This window comes from Pyxicephalus adspersus, chromosome 2, assembly GCF_032062135.1.
Source record: "Pyxicephalus adspersus chromosome 2, UCB_Pads_2.0, whole genome shotgun sequence".
NCBI classification, from domain to species: domain Eukaryota; kingdom Metazoa; phylum Chordata; class Amphibia; order Anura; family Pyxicephalidae; genus Pyxicephalus; species Pyxicephalus adspersus.
In genome coordinates, this window is record NC_092859.1 from 153,615,151 (window position 1) to 153,632,301 (window position 17,151).

The following is a 17,151-nucleotide window of genomic DNA, read 5'->3' on the forward strand; positions in this document are numbered from 1 at the left end:
AGGCAGTCAGCACCGTTACAGCCACCATCTGTTTTTCCACTGTAATGTTGACCATGGTCTTTATTAAAAAAAAAAAAAAAAAAAAGAGGGGTTTATTTTGTAAAGCATTGAATCAGACATTCAAATTGAACACACATTGGACTTCAAGATTCTCCACCCAAGAAAAGTTGGTAAATTCAGATTTATTGCTTGATAAACCCTTTTAGTTATTAGACATCCCAGTACAATTGAATTCTGGGAGGATCATTTAACATGTAGACTTGCCCCCTTACTGTATGGCCAACCATACCCCTTCTACAGTTGTGTTGGCTGGTACAGACAATGCCACCTCCACTTTGCACATGTCCTGCCCTACTTGTAGAAATGGTATTCTTTTCCTTGCTTGATTCATAAATATCATTACAAATGTGAAAACATTCACCTGGAATGTGTACAGTCTGCAGTCTTTGATGTGTAATTAGTAATGACGATTATTTCAGTTAGCACTCATGAATGTATGTTTGTGTACAGAGAATCAGCTTTCAGACTAATTCTGCATATTGTTTTTATTCCGAAACAAAAGATGGTCCTGCAGTGTAGGGATCAGTAGGGAGGTGGAGGAGGAGGTGGACCTTCTCAGTCAGTAGACAATACCCAGGCTGGTACAGGTGTTTGTCGCAGTAATTACAGTCTCCAGCTGCTTTTTAGAATTTTCGATAATCAACATCTCATTCACTGGTAGCGATCCCTGCTTCTGCCATGTGTGCATGAATCTCTGATTTTATCTGACTACTAGAGTGTATCATGTCACAAGGATTATGTCCTTAAACAGTAGCTGAAACACAATGTGGTTTTCCTTTTTCCCCAGACATTAGCATACTGTAAATCAACCGGCCTGAGAATGGTGGAGGGAGAGGGGGCTGGGCAGGGGTTGGGTTAATTGCTGCCAGAATGGAATGGTTGAAGCGCATGTGCATGCTTTTCAGTACAGGTGCCTGCTGGGGAGTTAGGTCTGCCTTCCATCATCATATGACTAAAACATGACCAGAGACCTTGATTCTTGGATGGAAGCTGGGCCAAGAATATGCTTTGGACTATTTAGGGTTTGTAAAGCCCACCCCCAAGGAGCCTCATATTTACCATGCTTCACAGTCTTTGCTTCTCTCTTTCATCCTTTTAGCAGAGATTCTAGTAACAGTCCTTTTTTGGACTGACATCACCAATTCAATATTTTCCACCCAACGACACCAACTATATTCGTATGGCTGAATGCAGTTATTGGTGCCATTGGTCTAATATAGGGCAAGAATCCCCAAAAGCCTACAAACCCCCTTCTTCCCCCCATATCTCCCATCAATTAATAATGCGAAGGGACTCCCCATTCAGATTGTCTCACTCCATTGTCACCTTCAGGACCCATCTCCTTTTTCAAGTTGTACATCTCTATTGTGAGCTGCTAAAGGGTTCTAAGGACCCCATGCGGCTTCTTCTCTCCCAATGTTAGAAAAGGAACTAATAGTTTATTTATTTTATAGATTTTTATAAAACAAACAATTGGTAGATACCTTGAAGTCGGCTTTACTTTGCCTTGCTCTGGTTAAGTGGAGGTCCATCAAAGTGGAAGCAATCAGAGATCAGGTCCTTATTGCAGAAAGGAACAGCCGATGTCCTTTTTGTAGTAAAACTTACCTGCCTGATGGCTGTCTTCTTCTAAAAGAAAAATGGTGGGCCAAGCATGCGCAGTTTAGCATAGAATGTTGGGATGAACTCTCATGGGCATGTGCAGGAGTTATGTCATCCCGGCCCAGCCAATCAAGATGGCCAAAAATTGAGGAAGATGAGAAGAAACAAGATTGTAGCACCCACAACGGAACAGGTATGTGCATTTAAAACATTGCAGGTAAGGTTATTTTATTGCAGAAGAAACAAATCCTTTTTTTTCTGCAACAAAGGACCTGCCTGGTCACTATTTTTATTTTTAAAGTTTAGTTCTGCTTTAAGTCCAGCTCATCATAAAAGCTATTTTTTCCACAAACTGCACTGGTGATGGCTAACGAGCCAGAAACAAGGATATGCAGCTTGGAATAAATGACTGCGTAATATTAGGTTGGAATGGTGCTGCGGACCCGCAGTCATAAATCCACAGTGGGCCCAGGGACACAATATAATAATTTGCATGACCCCAACCACTCAAGATTTGTGATGGGAGGTAGAATTCGAGCTATATTTTTTTTCCGGACTTCTCTATTGTTCTTTGTTCATATTTATTGTAAGGGAGTTTATAGGTAAAATGATATCAGTATATTGAATTGGGCCAAGTTAAACAGAACCCATCACTGTACCCCCCAGGGAACTGCCCTTAATTACATTTAAGTAGTCTCATTAAATGTCTATCATCTCATCTTGTGTCTTTTAGCTCAAAGCTTTCAATACAAGTTTGATTACATTATAATTAAGGTAATTTTTTTTTATATTAATCCAATTACACCAACCCTATAATTATGGTGGAAATGGAATGACATGTCACAGCGAGGGGCATTTTACTAGCTACTTTCCAACATTCTGTATATTTTTTATGCATCACAATGAAACACTTCTAAAAATAATTGATAATATGCGTCATTCATAATGTATGCTTTGAACTATAAGCAATGAAGGTTAATGCACATTTTATAGTTGTGCCTGAGATAAAAGCTTATAGCAAGCATTAACCCTGTCGCTGTCAAGAGCAGAAGCTGCAAGTCTTATTGAGCTGGCTTCTGCTGGCTGGTTATCTTTTATCAGCTGGTTTACTGTCTTTTGGAAAAATGATCTGGGCAGCTTTAGAGCCAGCTGATCATTTTAATACAACTTGTAAGGTAAGGTTTTTTTTTTAGGTCTTGGACTCCAGGAAGGAGATGGAAATTCTAGGAAGCATGGATAGGGTGGAGAGTCCAGGAACCTTCTATCCTCCTTGGAGCCATGGACCTCAAAAAACTAATATTTGGTTGTGTTAAGGAGATCAGGAGGCTTTACAGAGTCAATAATAGTCAGGTGCTCTGTCAATATTTTTAAAGTTATCTGTATAAAGTATTTGTATTTATCTATAATAAAGTATCTGTTCTTCACTTGAACATTATCCTTGCGCTCTCTCTAAATAACTCAAGGGTATGTCACTGGAGAATATACGGAATCCACATATCTTGTGCAAAACTTATTTGTGCAAAAAAAATATTTGTAAAATTGCACTTACAAAGAGAACATATGTAATCAAGCTGGGAGTCTGGGATTAAATCTGGAGTGCTAGTGACAATATCTAAAGAAATATAGATCAAGTAGAACTGTGCTGCAAATTGTGCAAAACTGAAGCTTTACAATGGGCTGAGTGTGCAGCGAAAGAATACTAAAATCTCAATTAGCATATTTCGTAGGTCTATGCTCCTTTTTTATGATCCCCAGCAAATACTCTGTCTGCATGGGGAGTAGGAGAAAATTGAGGAGCATCCATGTCCCTATGTCCTTCACAGAGTGTGAACCTGGAGGTGCTCAGCTTGAATCCCTTTTGCAATCAGAGGTATTAAAATCCAGCTGAAGATCTGGGTAAACAGATTACAACAGATTACAAATGGTTTGTGTTTGATTGGGTGTAGTAGAGAGCAGAGGAGCTATGGGGGATCTAAAAGACCCCTTTATGTTCCCATAATGAGTACCAGTCACCTGCCCATTGCTATTACATAGGAGGCTTTACCTGCCCTGTGATAGCCTCCTCCTTGTGATAGCCACCTTTAACAAGTAGACACAGTTTTTCATATATTGATTCAGCACTAATTCCCCAAAATGATTTCACTTATCATTTAACCCTAGCCTCAGTTAAATTTAATGAAAACACTTCACTCTTTTTTATTATACAGAGGCACATGACAAAGGTGTTCTGTATTATTTATTTGGATGATAGAACATTTAGCAGCTTTATTAGGTTACAGCTATCAAAAGCCAAAAAAATAGCAAATATAAATAATACACAGCTTATCTATTATTATATACATGAAAAAGGTGATTAAAAATCATACAGCAGCTGGTGAACCCCAAGAACTCGTGGTAGCCTTATGTTCTGTATTATTTATTAGGGTGATAAAACTTTTAGTGTTTGCATAGTGTTCTTCCACTCACATTCCAGGTCCAAAGTGTTTTCATTGGCTGGTGTTTGTAAGGAGTGGTACCATCCCCAACATCCTCCAGCCAATGGGATTGGTGGTCACTGTGCTAACTAGCAATGATTTGGTGGCAGCAGTGTCCCCATTGGTGGATGGTTGTTAGAGCTGGTATCACCTTTCTCATTTTATTTCTCCACTTTGGTAAATGTTCATTTTCTCCGACCAGTGAAACATCCTACAAAAATCAGTCCATTGATTAAATAAAGACACATGTAAACTTGTTTCAAATTTCTAAAAAGCATTTAGCAGCTTTATTAAGTTACAGCTATCAAAAGCCAATAAAATAGCAAATATAAATAATACACAGCTTCTCTATTCATATATACATGAAAATGGTGACTATTTATTTTCAGAAACAATCATACAGCAGCTGGTGAACCCCAATGACTTAGCCTAAACCCACTGGAGGCAGCCATTGTGAGGGTCAAGCTTGTATTCAGTGTTATGGCTCTCATGCCCACATGCGCAATGGGGCAAAAAAAATCTGCCCCAATGTAAAATCACACCAGGCCAAACTAACTCAAATCTGGTAAACCAATAAAAAGTCTTAAGTGAGTTGGTGCCCAAGTGCAGAATACATTATATTGGGCTAATAGGCTGGCAGGAACTTAAAAGTCTGTAATCCCATCACAGAAAGAAGCCCATCCAGCAAAAATATATAATCTGCATCCTCCATCTCTCAATATGGCTGCCTCCAAAGTGAAGACCACATGTACTGATCATGTTACATCCTAGGGGTAGGAACCCCCCAAAGAAACATAGCGTATTGGCAGAACACTATACGAATATATTTTTTGTAGAAATATGACTCTACGTAGTTGAAAATGCGTCAATCTATGTGCTTTACAGTTGCATTGACATTACGTCTCTGCATGGAAGTTCCTATTTGAGCTATTTACACAATTATATTTTGATCTCTTTGCATTTGACGGTGATGTAACATATTATACAATATTATTCTTTGGAAAGAAAAAAGTACAAAGGGTAACAAGGTGCTCTAAACCAGTACCGCTTTTCTAACAGGTTAAAAACATACTACATAAGCTTAATATAAATTAACAATAGAACAGTCATAACGACAATAATAAACTACATCTACTCTACAATGAACATTTATGTAAAACGTTAAAAAAAAAAACAGGTCCTTGGGAACTGTAAAGCCGCATACCCAGATAGATGCTTATTGCTGAATTTTATTGCCTATGCTTTATGTTGGGACCATTCTACGAGCCTTGAAGTCCCATCCCTACTATGTACAGTCCTCAAGTTTGGTTCAAGTTTTCAAGTGTCGCAGGATATAATAACCTCATGTATAAAAAAATAGGGTAGAAAGGCAAATGGAGGCATGACCCTTCTAATAATAAAATGAAAGGTGGAATCGGACTGGGTGATGAGGGAGTCCCCTTCACTTTACTTCTCTACAGGTTTTTAAAAATGAGACCAATGTACCACCCATTAACTCAATCCTAAACCTCCATTCTATTTTAGTATACAGTATACAACTCCTCTGAATACATTCCAGCCTGATCATTTATATAGTAAAGAAAAATACTTGTCAGTATTAAGGCAGTGTGTTATCTGGGCTATAAAAAATATATATTATAAGGGGGCTTTATTGGCTGCAGATTGCAATTTAATTGCTGTTTATGCCTATTATAAACCTTTTAATATGGGGAAACCCTTAAAATGTTGAATGCTGGTCAGTAAATTGGTTGAACTTGCCTAGAAAATCCCAAAATCCACTGCCACTCAAGAAGAACAAAGTGCAGACATTGGCACTCCGTCTATAATCCTAAATTCAGAACAATACTTAGGCCAAGTTTAGATTTCAGCTGATCAATTCGACAAACTATACCAAGCAGCGTAAAATAGTCTAGCTGTTCTTAATTCTTCAGCTACACCCATCTGGATATCCTCCTATTATATGACTACTGGTAAAATTACTTTCATTATTCATGCAAATTATTAATTCACACTAAGACTGATCAACTCAGCCATTGCTATCAGCAGTAATACATTATGAAGGCCACCCAACTTGATTTACCAGGTTAGGATTGGCCCACCAATGAGATTTTTCAGCTATTTTTGTGAAAGTGACAAGTCACGGCCAGGTATGGATGAACAAATAAAAGATCTGGCATTGCCCTTTTCACCCAACAGTTTCTGGGCCCATGAGGTTAAAGCACAAACTGAATAACTAGCAGCAAAGCATGGAACTCCAATGCTGTTTCCATCCATCTAATCTATAAAACTGGAAAAATATATGACCTATGTACAACATATAATAAACTGGAAGAGGTGTGGTAGACTACACATCCCAAATCTTTGGTGGTATAGTCTGTGTCCAGGAATCCCAGGGATACTCCAGTCCATTGGAGTCTATGGTATGTGGGGGTGTAACAATTTGTGGGGGTGTAAGGAGTCTGTAACAAGTCTGTGTACAGGAATGCAACAATCAAATCGCAGGTCTTTCCTGTTCTAGCGTTGTCCTGCCTCTCGAATCCTGCAAGCTACAGCCGTGATCAGTGCTGCTCCCTTCCCGCTGCCGTCTTCAGACTGCATGAAAGTCACCTGGCATTTCGGGGAAAGTTCCTTAACCGTTTGGTGCATGATGGTAGAAAAACTGCAAAGAAATATGAAAAAAGCATTAGGCCCATGAAGAGTGCAAATGATACATTCATGTAAGGAAGACTAATGGATATCTATTGAAGTGTAGATGTAAAACTGTGCATTAATAAAACTTATCAGACTGATATTACAGGATTATTTCTTCAAAAATAACAAGAGCATGTGAGATGAATTTTGCACATGCAAAGGTGTAACTATAGTCATAGCAGAACATGCAGCTGCTATAGGACCCAAATTACAAGGGACCCCCAGGGCTATCAACAGCCAACTGATTATGCAGATGGAAATATAATTTGGTTAAAATTCAAGTATATAATATTTGAGAACAAATATACAATTCCCCTAAATTGGGGACAGAAATTGGAGAAGAAGAGAAGCCCCTTTTTTGTTGTGTGTGTGTGTTGTGAGTGCCATTACATAATATTTTGGTCCCATGCACAAATAAAGAAAGCTCAACTGTTTTAAAGTCAATCTTTTTTTTTATTTACAGCACTTTATTAGTATTAGGCATTACATGATACTACTGCACCATGGGTGTATGGACTGCATGGAGCACATCTGGATTTTAGATGGCAGTTTAGCCAAATACAACGTCTGCAGCTGCATCAGTGGTTATCTGATATAGTGACCAGATCAGTATTTCGTGACCTTTTTACCATGGGGAAACCCCTTCTATAATTACTATATCCACAGCTCACAGTATATTAGTGTGATGGTCAGTGGGAAGAATCACTCTTACATTGCTGGCCATTGCGAAGAAAGTCACCCTTACAGATAGCCAAAAAGATCATTGGTGTCACTTAAACTGACCTGAGAGGTGCAAACTGCTCTTTTCTTAAGGAACCCCCAGCAACCTCTACCCTAGGGTTCCACATAACCCTGGTTTTGCAAGAGAATGGATACACCTACCACATCTATCCAGGACAAGTATGCCTGTCAGTTTTCCTACACCAAAACCCTGATTTTTCCATGGCCTTATTCAAATTTCAGAGGACTTATTCATGTTTCAGAGGACTTACTGTGGGTGAAGCTTGTACAGAGTCCCGTCCACTCCTACGGTGACCTTCAAGTTCTCCAATCCACGGTTTTCCCTGATCTTGTCAACCACAGCAGCCACTCCGGCTCCACATAGCTGAGCGGCTCTCCGGGCCACCACTGTGCACACTTCCTTGACAATGATACTGTCATCACATGTGCTGTCCAATCCGAGGTGCTGGAGAATGGAGCGCACCTGCAGCAAGGCCAAGCGATCACTAACAACAGAAGAGAAAGTTTAGTTAAGCAAGGGACTTTTTAATCACCTTAATTGCAATCGTATACATGAATCAATATTTCACAGTAGAATATTGACTGTTCTAGGTCATTAGAGATTAAAGAGAGTCTATCAACAGCTATGCAAAAACATTGCTGCACACAGCTGGTATGGCCGATAAGATAACTTACCATATCTTTAAGTTTGCACTGACATTTATAACAACCTCTATTATACTTTCACAGCTTAAGTATTTATCTATGGCAAGTCTATTGCAAGTGAGGTTGGGTTGTCTTTTTTCAAGTCAGCCTGTTCTGGCCAAATACATTTCCAAGGTAGCCACACCTTGAAGTACCTGCATTAGTCTTTACATATAGCCCTTGTATCTCTACGTGATCCTAGACCCAGGCTGTCTGTGTGCCCTAAACTTTAGCAAAGTGTGTGTACAGCGCTTGTCGTCCGTTCTGGCAGATCCAGGAACAACGGATGAGGAACAATCGTAATGAGAGTTCTCCCCCTCTCCTCTCCATAGCAGAACGGTGCTGTATGTACAGCGCTCGTTCATGCATTGGACATTTTGTTGTTGGAAAGGATCGTTAAATATCTTTTCCAATGACAAATATTGCACATGTGTACGCAGCCTAAGCCTATCCTACCCACTGATATTTCGGCAATGGACAGCTGAATGACCAGGGATTGGATGTATTCTTAAAAGAAGCTGTGAAAAATTTTTATACAAACAAAAGTTGAAGCTCCAGAACCAAGAAGGCTCCACTGGCTACAGGGCTCCTTGTGTGTTTACATTTTGGCACTACTGTTACTTTAGACATTTTAGGTTCACTTTAAGGTTGCCTGAAGTAACGTTGTGGTAAGCTTCTTACTAATTTACTTATTAGAATAAGCGTTGGCACAGACCAGTGCTAGACCACCTTATATGTGGTACGTGGCCACCATAACCAAATGGGCTCCACAGGCTATAGGTTCTTGGTGTCTTCCATAATTATAAAGAATGTGTGCAATGAAAACTTCCTAGTAAAATGTTAGAAATAGGCTTTTACTGGGACATACTGGGTAGGGTTAAGTGATATGGAATCCATTAATGCATCTTTGCTGATGGCCTCCATCCATGGGCAACACCCTTACTAGTTTTATATTAATATACCTTGTTATACTTTGTTATCCACCATGAACAAATCTACTTCTGTATCAGCAAAAAATAAAGAAACTCTCAATAAAAAGACAATGTCGCTACGTGGTGTAAAATTAGATGTACATAACTTGTTCAAGCACATTTACCTTTCAATCTGAGACAGGAACTTTGTTTCGAAGATGCCCCTTGTCTTCAGCCTTTCAGAGATCTTTCCACGGAAGAGAAGTCCTCGTTTGGTAAAGTCTATCAAAATATTCCTGACAATCTCCCCAAGGTACATGCCACTGATCATCTTTTCAAACCTGAAATCAAAAGGGAATTTAGTAAATTTTCACTGACTTTTATGATCATCATTATCACACTGTTTTTATATATAATGTGCAAATTCAAAACTCATGCTTGCAGCAGGGTTCAGTAGGGTGCCATAGGTCAATTTCTATTGACAAAATAACACTTTCCAAGCCCTGAGGCAATCCCCATTGACAGAGGCACATCTTCTAGTCCTAGCTCAATCCCTATTGGCACAGCGCACCTCCTAGTTCTAGGCAGGGGGTGCCCACATTTTTTTGGCTTGCATGCTACTTTTAAAATGACCAAGTCAAAATGATCTACCAACATTAAAAACTTGGACTTAATAACTCCTGTGGGCGGTGGAGTTTATTTTAAAATTTAGGGCTTTGCAATCTACTCGTGTTACCTTTGCACCTGTTGGGCACCCCTGCTCTAGGCCAATCCCTATTACCACAGATATACTTTTTAGCCCTATGTATTCCTTTTAACACAAGCACACCTCCTAATGGCAATCCCTATTGACACAGGTACACCTCCCAACCCTAGGTCAATCTCTATTGATGCAGGGGCACCTCCATGCCCTAAGACAATACCTGTTAGCACCGGTACACTACATTAACCCTAAGTCAGTAGCTACTGATGAAGGAACATTCCTCAGAATGATATACCTCATAGGCTTTTTCCCTAGACACTGTGTGTGCACACATTTGGGAGCCAAAGCATCAGCGTTGTTTTGTTTGGAAGCAAAAATCAATGTATGCATGTGCTGAATGGCGGGCATGAATGGGGGATAGGTGGTTTAAGTGCAGCAGTGGCAATGTTGGTAGCCCCTTGGATAATCCCATTCTTGGTGTCAGGAAGTCTGCATAGATGATACCTGTTTGGATATACATCTTGGGGAGTGTTCTCCCAGGCCCCTTTTAGCTGGGCACACCACCCGACACTTTTCAGTAACCACCTGGCTGTTTTTGGGTAGTTACTGAAAAGTTAGGTCACAATTTCAGGGCTGACAACCGTCTACAATTTCTTCGCACCCAGCCTAAAAATTTCCAATACCTTTTGGAATTAAAGAATTGTCTTGCACAAGCTAAAAGTCTTGTCTTCATTAATATGTTCAATATTACAAGAACAAGTCCAGTTAAATAGAACCAACTACATATACAGGTTTATAAGAATATATCATTTTTATGTTGCCCATGAGGTCTGTTTATTTAACCCAGCATGCTTATTTACCCAGTAAAAGTACATTACACTTTTGTGTGAAATAATAAGCATTCATTTTAGGGATTTTTTGCACAATGGATGTAAGCTGCGATTGGAACAAAATCAATTTGTTTATTTTCCTTTAAATTGAACATTCCTTCAAATGTTCTCAGGTTTTTATTCTCTTTTTCTAAATATTTTCCATTTGTTGTCATTGTAAAACAAAAACATCAGAAAATACCATTTTTACATAATAAAATAATTTCCAAGGGTATTAGTTGCAATCTTTGCACGATTGCAAAGTCCCAACATATTCCATATTAAAAATTAAATTTTGCCTATAGACCAGGACCATGTGCAGCTCTGTTGTAACTAAATGAGAATGTCACAAAGGCTAAGATGTTGTAGATCAGTCCTGTAGGTATTTTCTGTGATCTCTATCCTTGGTATCTGTTATGGCAGAACATAATCAGCAGCTATGTACGGCAGACAAGGCTGTAGGTGATGAGCACAGTAGAGAAGTTTATTCTCTGATCCACCGACTCTGCAGACACAAAATGACACAACAGACACACGCGGATGACATTTTGTCGAGATAACGCTGAGATATTTCATGCAGAATCTTTCAGAATCTTTCCTGACAGCTGGATAGGAATACATTTATTTTCTGCTGAATTTCGGTCATGGCGGACATACCTCTGCTTTCCTGGGTTAAGCGACAGCTCGTCCACAGCTTTGTCAAACTCAGTGCGGAAATCATCCAGACAATCGTTATCTCCGAACGCTCCCCACTCCATATTGATGCACATACGACCTTCCTCTCCCTCCACCAGATCCACGTTCCTCATTTCTTCCATATAACATGCATTACTTCCAGTACCTGGCATACAGGAGGCATTGATTTAACTGATGGTATTAGTCAACAAAAACAATTATGCATCAATATAAGATTTTCAGGAAGAAAAATATATTTCAAATACTACCCTACCCTACTCAGACTTGCAGGGAAAACACAGAATAAAGTATTTTAATGGGCTACTTCAAATGTTCTAGATTTCTATGAATGATTTTGTATTCCCATGCCTTTAAACTTGTTAGGAGACAGAAACTTGCTCCAACAAATGCTGATTCCCTAGCACAGCCGCCTGCTTCTTGCACATCATGGATCCCCCTCCTCATTGTGTGCTACTTCACCCACCTCTTAGATTGTAAGGTCTTTGGAGCAGGCTCCTCACCTCCTCCGGTATCACTATCTCTATCTGTTTTAATTTCTTGTATTTATAGTACAGCGCTGCATAATATGTTGGCGCTATATAAATATTTTTATATGTAAATAATATTCACTCCAGTCAATATTCACTCCTCTGGGACTTTCTCATTACTCTTGGGGTTGATCCAGCTCACCTTCCTATTTATTTATGTAGCTGCCAGGGAAGAAGCAAAGGGTTCATTATGGACCAGTGTTTCTCAGCCAGGGTTCCTCCAGAGGTTGCTGGGGGTTCCTTGAGCAATGAGCAATATGTACCTCTAAGGTCAGTGTAAGTGACCCCAATGATCTTTTGGATATCTGTAAGGGTGATATTCGTCCCAATGGCCAGCAATGTAAGAGGAATTCTTCCCACTGACCACCACGCTAGTATACTGTAAGCTGTAATTATATAGTAGACTATATATAGACATAGTAATTATAGCATTTTTATTATATGCAATTATATTTTAATAAAGGTCACTGTAGGAGCGGATGGGACGCCGTAGAAGCTTCACATACAGTAAGTCCCCTGAAACATTCTTTTCGGACGAAATTTGAATAAGGCCATGGAAAAATCGGGGTTTTGCTGTAGGAAAACCTTCTCCAAAATTTAGCCTTTTGTGTGCAAAATGACAGGCACAATTGTCTTAGGTAGGTGTGGTAGTTGTATCCATTTTTTTTCTAACTGAGCCAGGGTGCTGCAAAACTAAGGTTCCGTGGAACCCCAGGGTAAAGATCCTCTCGGGTCAGTTTACGTGACACCAATTATGTTTTTGGCTATCTGTAAGGGTGACATTCTTCCCAATGGCTAGCAATGTAAGAGGAATTCTTCCCAATGACCACCACACTAATATACTGTAAGATGTGGATATAGAAATTATAGAAGGAGTTCCCTGAAAACTTGAAAGTTAATTAAAGGGTTACCCCATGGTAAAAAGGGGAAGCACTGCTATAGAGTCACAGCTCTGAGTCTGCTGAGACTACTTACATCACAATCAATAAATGTCTACCCAAGAAAGTCCTTGTTCAATGAGAGTTCAATGCCTACGCAAGCTTATGAGAAGATTTTAGTTGAAATAAATGATCCAGAAACCATTCTCTTCCCCTGTACCCTATTTTGTTCTTCTGTATTGTAATGAGAAGCACATTGGGGTCCATTAGCAAACTGGAACATATACCAGCCTATAATAGCAATATTGTGACTTGATACAACTGCATGTACAAGCTAGAAGAATCCTGGCACATTTATGGCCCCATTGGTTCCTCTCAGGGATGGCTTTTTTTGCATTCTAATATCCAACTTACCGACAATCAGTCCCATTTCACAGTACGGGTCCTCATAGCCACAAGTCATCATGGTGCCCACTGTGTCATTCACAACAGCAACTACATCCAAATCAAACTCCTGTGAAGAGCAGAACAAGAACCAAGTGTCAGCTAGGCAGAGATTCTCAATGACTGCTATCATATTAATACCAGGAATAGCATGCAATGAGACATAGGTAACCTGGTATTTGGGTATTGCTTGAAGAAAGTGGAGACTTTGTGAACAAAATCCCATTTTTTGCAAAAACAAACAAAAGTATAAATGGCTTTGGTCCATAGGGGGGTATGAGAGCTGAAATGGTTAACATGACATATATCTTTTAATTCATGCAAGCGTTATCAGTGCAAAGTGCAGCTATCCAAGGCAAGGAATAGGATTTCTGGGTATTGTCAAGAGACCGTTTGGTCACTATGCCTGCTGCTTTTTAAATATTATCATATCTTCATATCTTTAAATATCTGCATGTAGGAGAGTTTGTTCTCACCTCTCTTCTGTGAATAGCTTCTTTCAATAGATTCACCACGTCTTCTCCTTCACAGCCAGACGCCTTGAATCCTTTTGTCCACTTCAGAAGAATTCCCTATGGAGAGAGAATAAGTATAATGCTGAAATTTATTCCCAATAACTATTGAATATTCAACATCAATGTTCCCCGTGGGTTACCTTACGCCTGTTGATCAGGTGAACTATGCAAATGAAAAAGCAAATCTCAGCCCTGTCGCCAAGTGCTTGCAGCTGCTCAGACTTTTTTGCATTCGAAAACTCACTGAAAGTGATGGATTTTGTAAGGCAAGAGAACCACAGTGTCAATAAAAAGTCCAGCAACCCAAAACTGCTTTGCAACCACAAAGAAGATGATGCAAAATGTGTTTATTTTTTCTTTATATTGGTTGCTGCAATATTGTGCATGAGACCTAACATGCAGAGACATTGAGTCTGATTTAATAAATCCCTCCAAGCCTGGAGAAGATAGATTATCATGGGAGGACCTGGGTGATCTAGCAAATCTGGAATGGATTTCTTGAAATTAATTAATTGGCTATTGTTTTCCATTTTGGACCAGATTAAATTATAGGTCTCCCATGATTGTCTATCTTCTCCAGTCTTGGAGAGATTCAGTAAATCAGGCTCATAGATTCTCCAGCTTACAGTCTTCACTTAATACAACCACACACACACACATACAATTTAATAAAATGCCGTAAAATACTCAATGAACAAAGTGCGTATATACATGGCACACGGGGTTACTGATAGATACCTCATCCAGGCTGTTCTGTTGGCAGGGAAAAGAGAAGGTGAACCCAAGTGGCAGCGACACTCCTTTCATGCCCATGTACTCCAGGAAATCCGCAATGCAGTGCACAATGTGATCGAAAAGCTGCAAAGAATTCCATGATCGTTAGTATGATATCTCAAATGCCAAAAATCACAATCAGAACTTATAAAGCAAAACCTCTAACGTCAGGATATATAGGCAGCTAAAGGTCTGTGCAGAAGTCAGATTTCCATAAATTAAGACGATCATTTGGGTGAAAATCTAGCACCAGTATGATCTACGTTGTTGTTTCATTCTGAATTGATGGATCACTAAACCACCGACCAAACCAATAGCCCTCATTCATCTTCTTCCTCGCTTACCTTTCCCATTCCCCTGCTATCTGTAATGTGATGCCTGAAAAGAACTCTGACCTGACACATTCACCATGTTTGTTTAATATTTGTGGCTAAATACATTTTGTGTATTAAACAAATGAATGCAAAGTGGTCCTAGAAGTTATCTGCCCTCATCAAACCTCACCTCCTCTCCGGTCCCCTGCATGGCATCCTGGGGAATGGTATAAATCTTGTTGTGCATTTCCACTCCACGTCTCATTCCATTCCGAACACGCACCAGGAGAACACGGAAATTGGTGCCGCCGAGATCCAAAGCCAAGAAGTCACCCCTCTCTGCACAACAAAGAAAATAGCTCCATTACATCTCGCATATCACAATGCCTTTTGTTTTGTTATATATGAAGCCTGCACAAAAAGACCTAATGGGCATTTTTATTGAATATGGGATGGTCTATGGCGAAGGTCACAATACAGCGAACACTCCATTCCAACGCAATTTGTGATTCTTCACTTGTGTGCATGTGGAGTTAAATAAAGATTGAGATCTGGCCAAGTTATAATTGCATTGGAGCAGTTTATTGTTGGGTTTCAAGTTTGTAGTTCCAGTGTGTGGTTTGGCACCGGACTCCTGCAATCTATCTGCTAAAGTGAGCATTTTAACTCCATAAAAGCCACCTAACAATAAACCTCCCCTGTGCAATTATACCTTGGTCCAGGTCCCAATCTTTATTTCAGTCCCTATACAGCCCTAAAGAAGGGAGAACTCTGCTACCCCTGAAACATGTTGTAGTTTTCTGCATATTAAATACAGAATGAATGTTTTAAAACAGGCTACATTGTAACAATATTAGGAACACCTTACCTGTCCCATCCGGAGTAGACCGTACATATGTAGGCAGCATTTTCACCGTGGCCTCATCATGGCTCTGGCTATTCAAGCCTCTATCCATTTCCACTCTCATCAGTCTCTTGACCTCCAGAAGTTGTTTGGTGCTCAGGTTCAGTGTTTCCAGAGTCTTCTCCCGCTCGTGGCGCTGATCGGCCAACCGGTACGCTACAGCTGTCACCATAGCAGCTCCTTTACCGCTGCCGTCTTCTGAACGGATGAATCGGACGTCGCAGTCGGGTACAAGTCGGCGAACGGTTTTCTGAAGCAGCCGAGCAAAACTGAAGAAAGAATCAGAAGGAACGATGACTTTGCCAGGTGTGTACTATGGGCTTTTATGGCTTTGCTGGTGCATGGTTAGCTCAGAAGGAGTTGTCTGGACATCTGAGCCAATCAGCCTATTAATACTTCTCTGATCTCTATCTGTACGGCATTGACAATTACAAGAGAAAATTCATTTTCAGTATTGATTTTTTACTGCTCCTCCTTGTATAAATATTTGGCTTTCAGAATCATTCCAGAACATTGCAAAGCCCAATGAATGGATCAATAAAAGGGCATCACCTGAGCTGCTAACTTTATATATAAAATCTCCCCATGTATTTCACTCATTTATGTGATCCTTCTACTCCGCCATTGTTATATATCCAGCAACACAACCGCTTTATACTTACTGGGGGTGATTCTTGTACACGGACCCATCCACTCCCACAGTAGATTTCAGCCGCTCCACACCCTTGTTCTCCCGAATCCGTCTCAGGACTGCGGAAAGTGTGGCTGCACATAAATTGGCAGATCTGGTAGACACAATTTGGCAGATTCTGTGGGCTGCCACGCAGTCCTCATGCGAAGGTTCCAGTCCCAGTTTGCTCAGGATTGCATGTGCTGTCTTGATTCCTTCTTTATCTCTGTGAAAGCAAAAAGAGACATTGGTGCCGGTCCATATTACATCATTACAATGAGCTACTGCCCCAAAGATGAGGAATGTCTCATTGCAAAGTCAGGGAGCTGCATGCTGGAAGCTGCAATTTTTTTAATGAATGTAGATGATTTTGGTTTATCAAACATAAGGTTGGTGCTTTTGTATTGTTAGTCCTACTTTTCAATTTCTGACACGTAGCGGGTCTCAAAGTGTCCTGTAGTCAACAGATCTGCAGTAATTCTCCCACCGAACAGCAGATCCTCCTTGGCCATCTTGACTAGAATGAGCCGGACCAGTTCCCCCATATACATCCCACTGATCATCTTCTCAAACCTAAAAGAGAGAAAATCTAAGGGTTATCACAGTGCAGCACAGCACAGGGCTCTGAGATTCAAAACAGCTACACGGGCACATTGCAAAGTGCAGGGATGTGCATACAAACCTACCAATAATT

The 17,151-nt window shown here is 40.1% G+C and overlaps 1 protein-coding gene across 1 annotated transcript in view; it reads right to left on the reverse strand.

The window, feature by feature from the left end:
- Nucleotides 1-4,390: 4,390 nt before the first annotated feature.
- The window catches only part of LOC140324715 (hexokinase-2), a 41,928-nt gene continuing 29,167 nt past the window's right edge, over nucleotides 4,391-17,151 (reverse strand). Inside the window, exons 8-18 of the mRNA XM_072402794.1 lie at nucleotides 16,875-17,030; nucleotides 16,450-16,683; nucleotides 15,752-16,056; nucleotides 15,074-15,222; nucleotides 14,534-14,653; nucleotides 13,757-13,852; nucleotides 13,251-13,350; nucleotides 11,393-11,576; nucleotides 9,349-9,504; nucleotides 7,820-8,053; nucleotides 4,391-6,795 (exon numbers count right to left, since the gene is read on the reverse strand). Coding sequence (XP_072258895.1) covers nucleotides 6,651-6,795; nucleotides 7,820-8,053; nucleotides 9,349-9,504; nucleotides 11,393-11,576; nucleotides 13,251-13,350; nucleotides 13,757-13,852; nucleotides 14,534-14,653; nucleotides 15,074-15,222; nucleotides 15,752-16,056; nucleotides 16,450-16,683; nucleotides 16,875-17,030 — 1,879 coding nt within the window. The 3' untranslated portion in view covers nucleotides 4,391-6,650. The remainder of the gene's footprint in view (nucleotides 6,796-7,819; nucleotides 8,054-9,348; nucleotides 9,505-11,392; nucleotides 11,577-13,250; nucleotides 13,351-13,756; nucleotides 13,853-14,533; nucleotides 14,654-15,073; nucleotides 15,223-15,751; nucleotides 16,057-16,449; nucleotides 16,684-16,874; nucleotides 17,031-17,151) is intronic.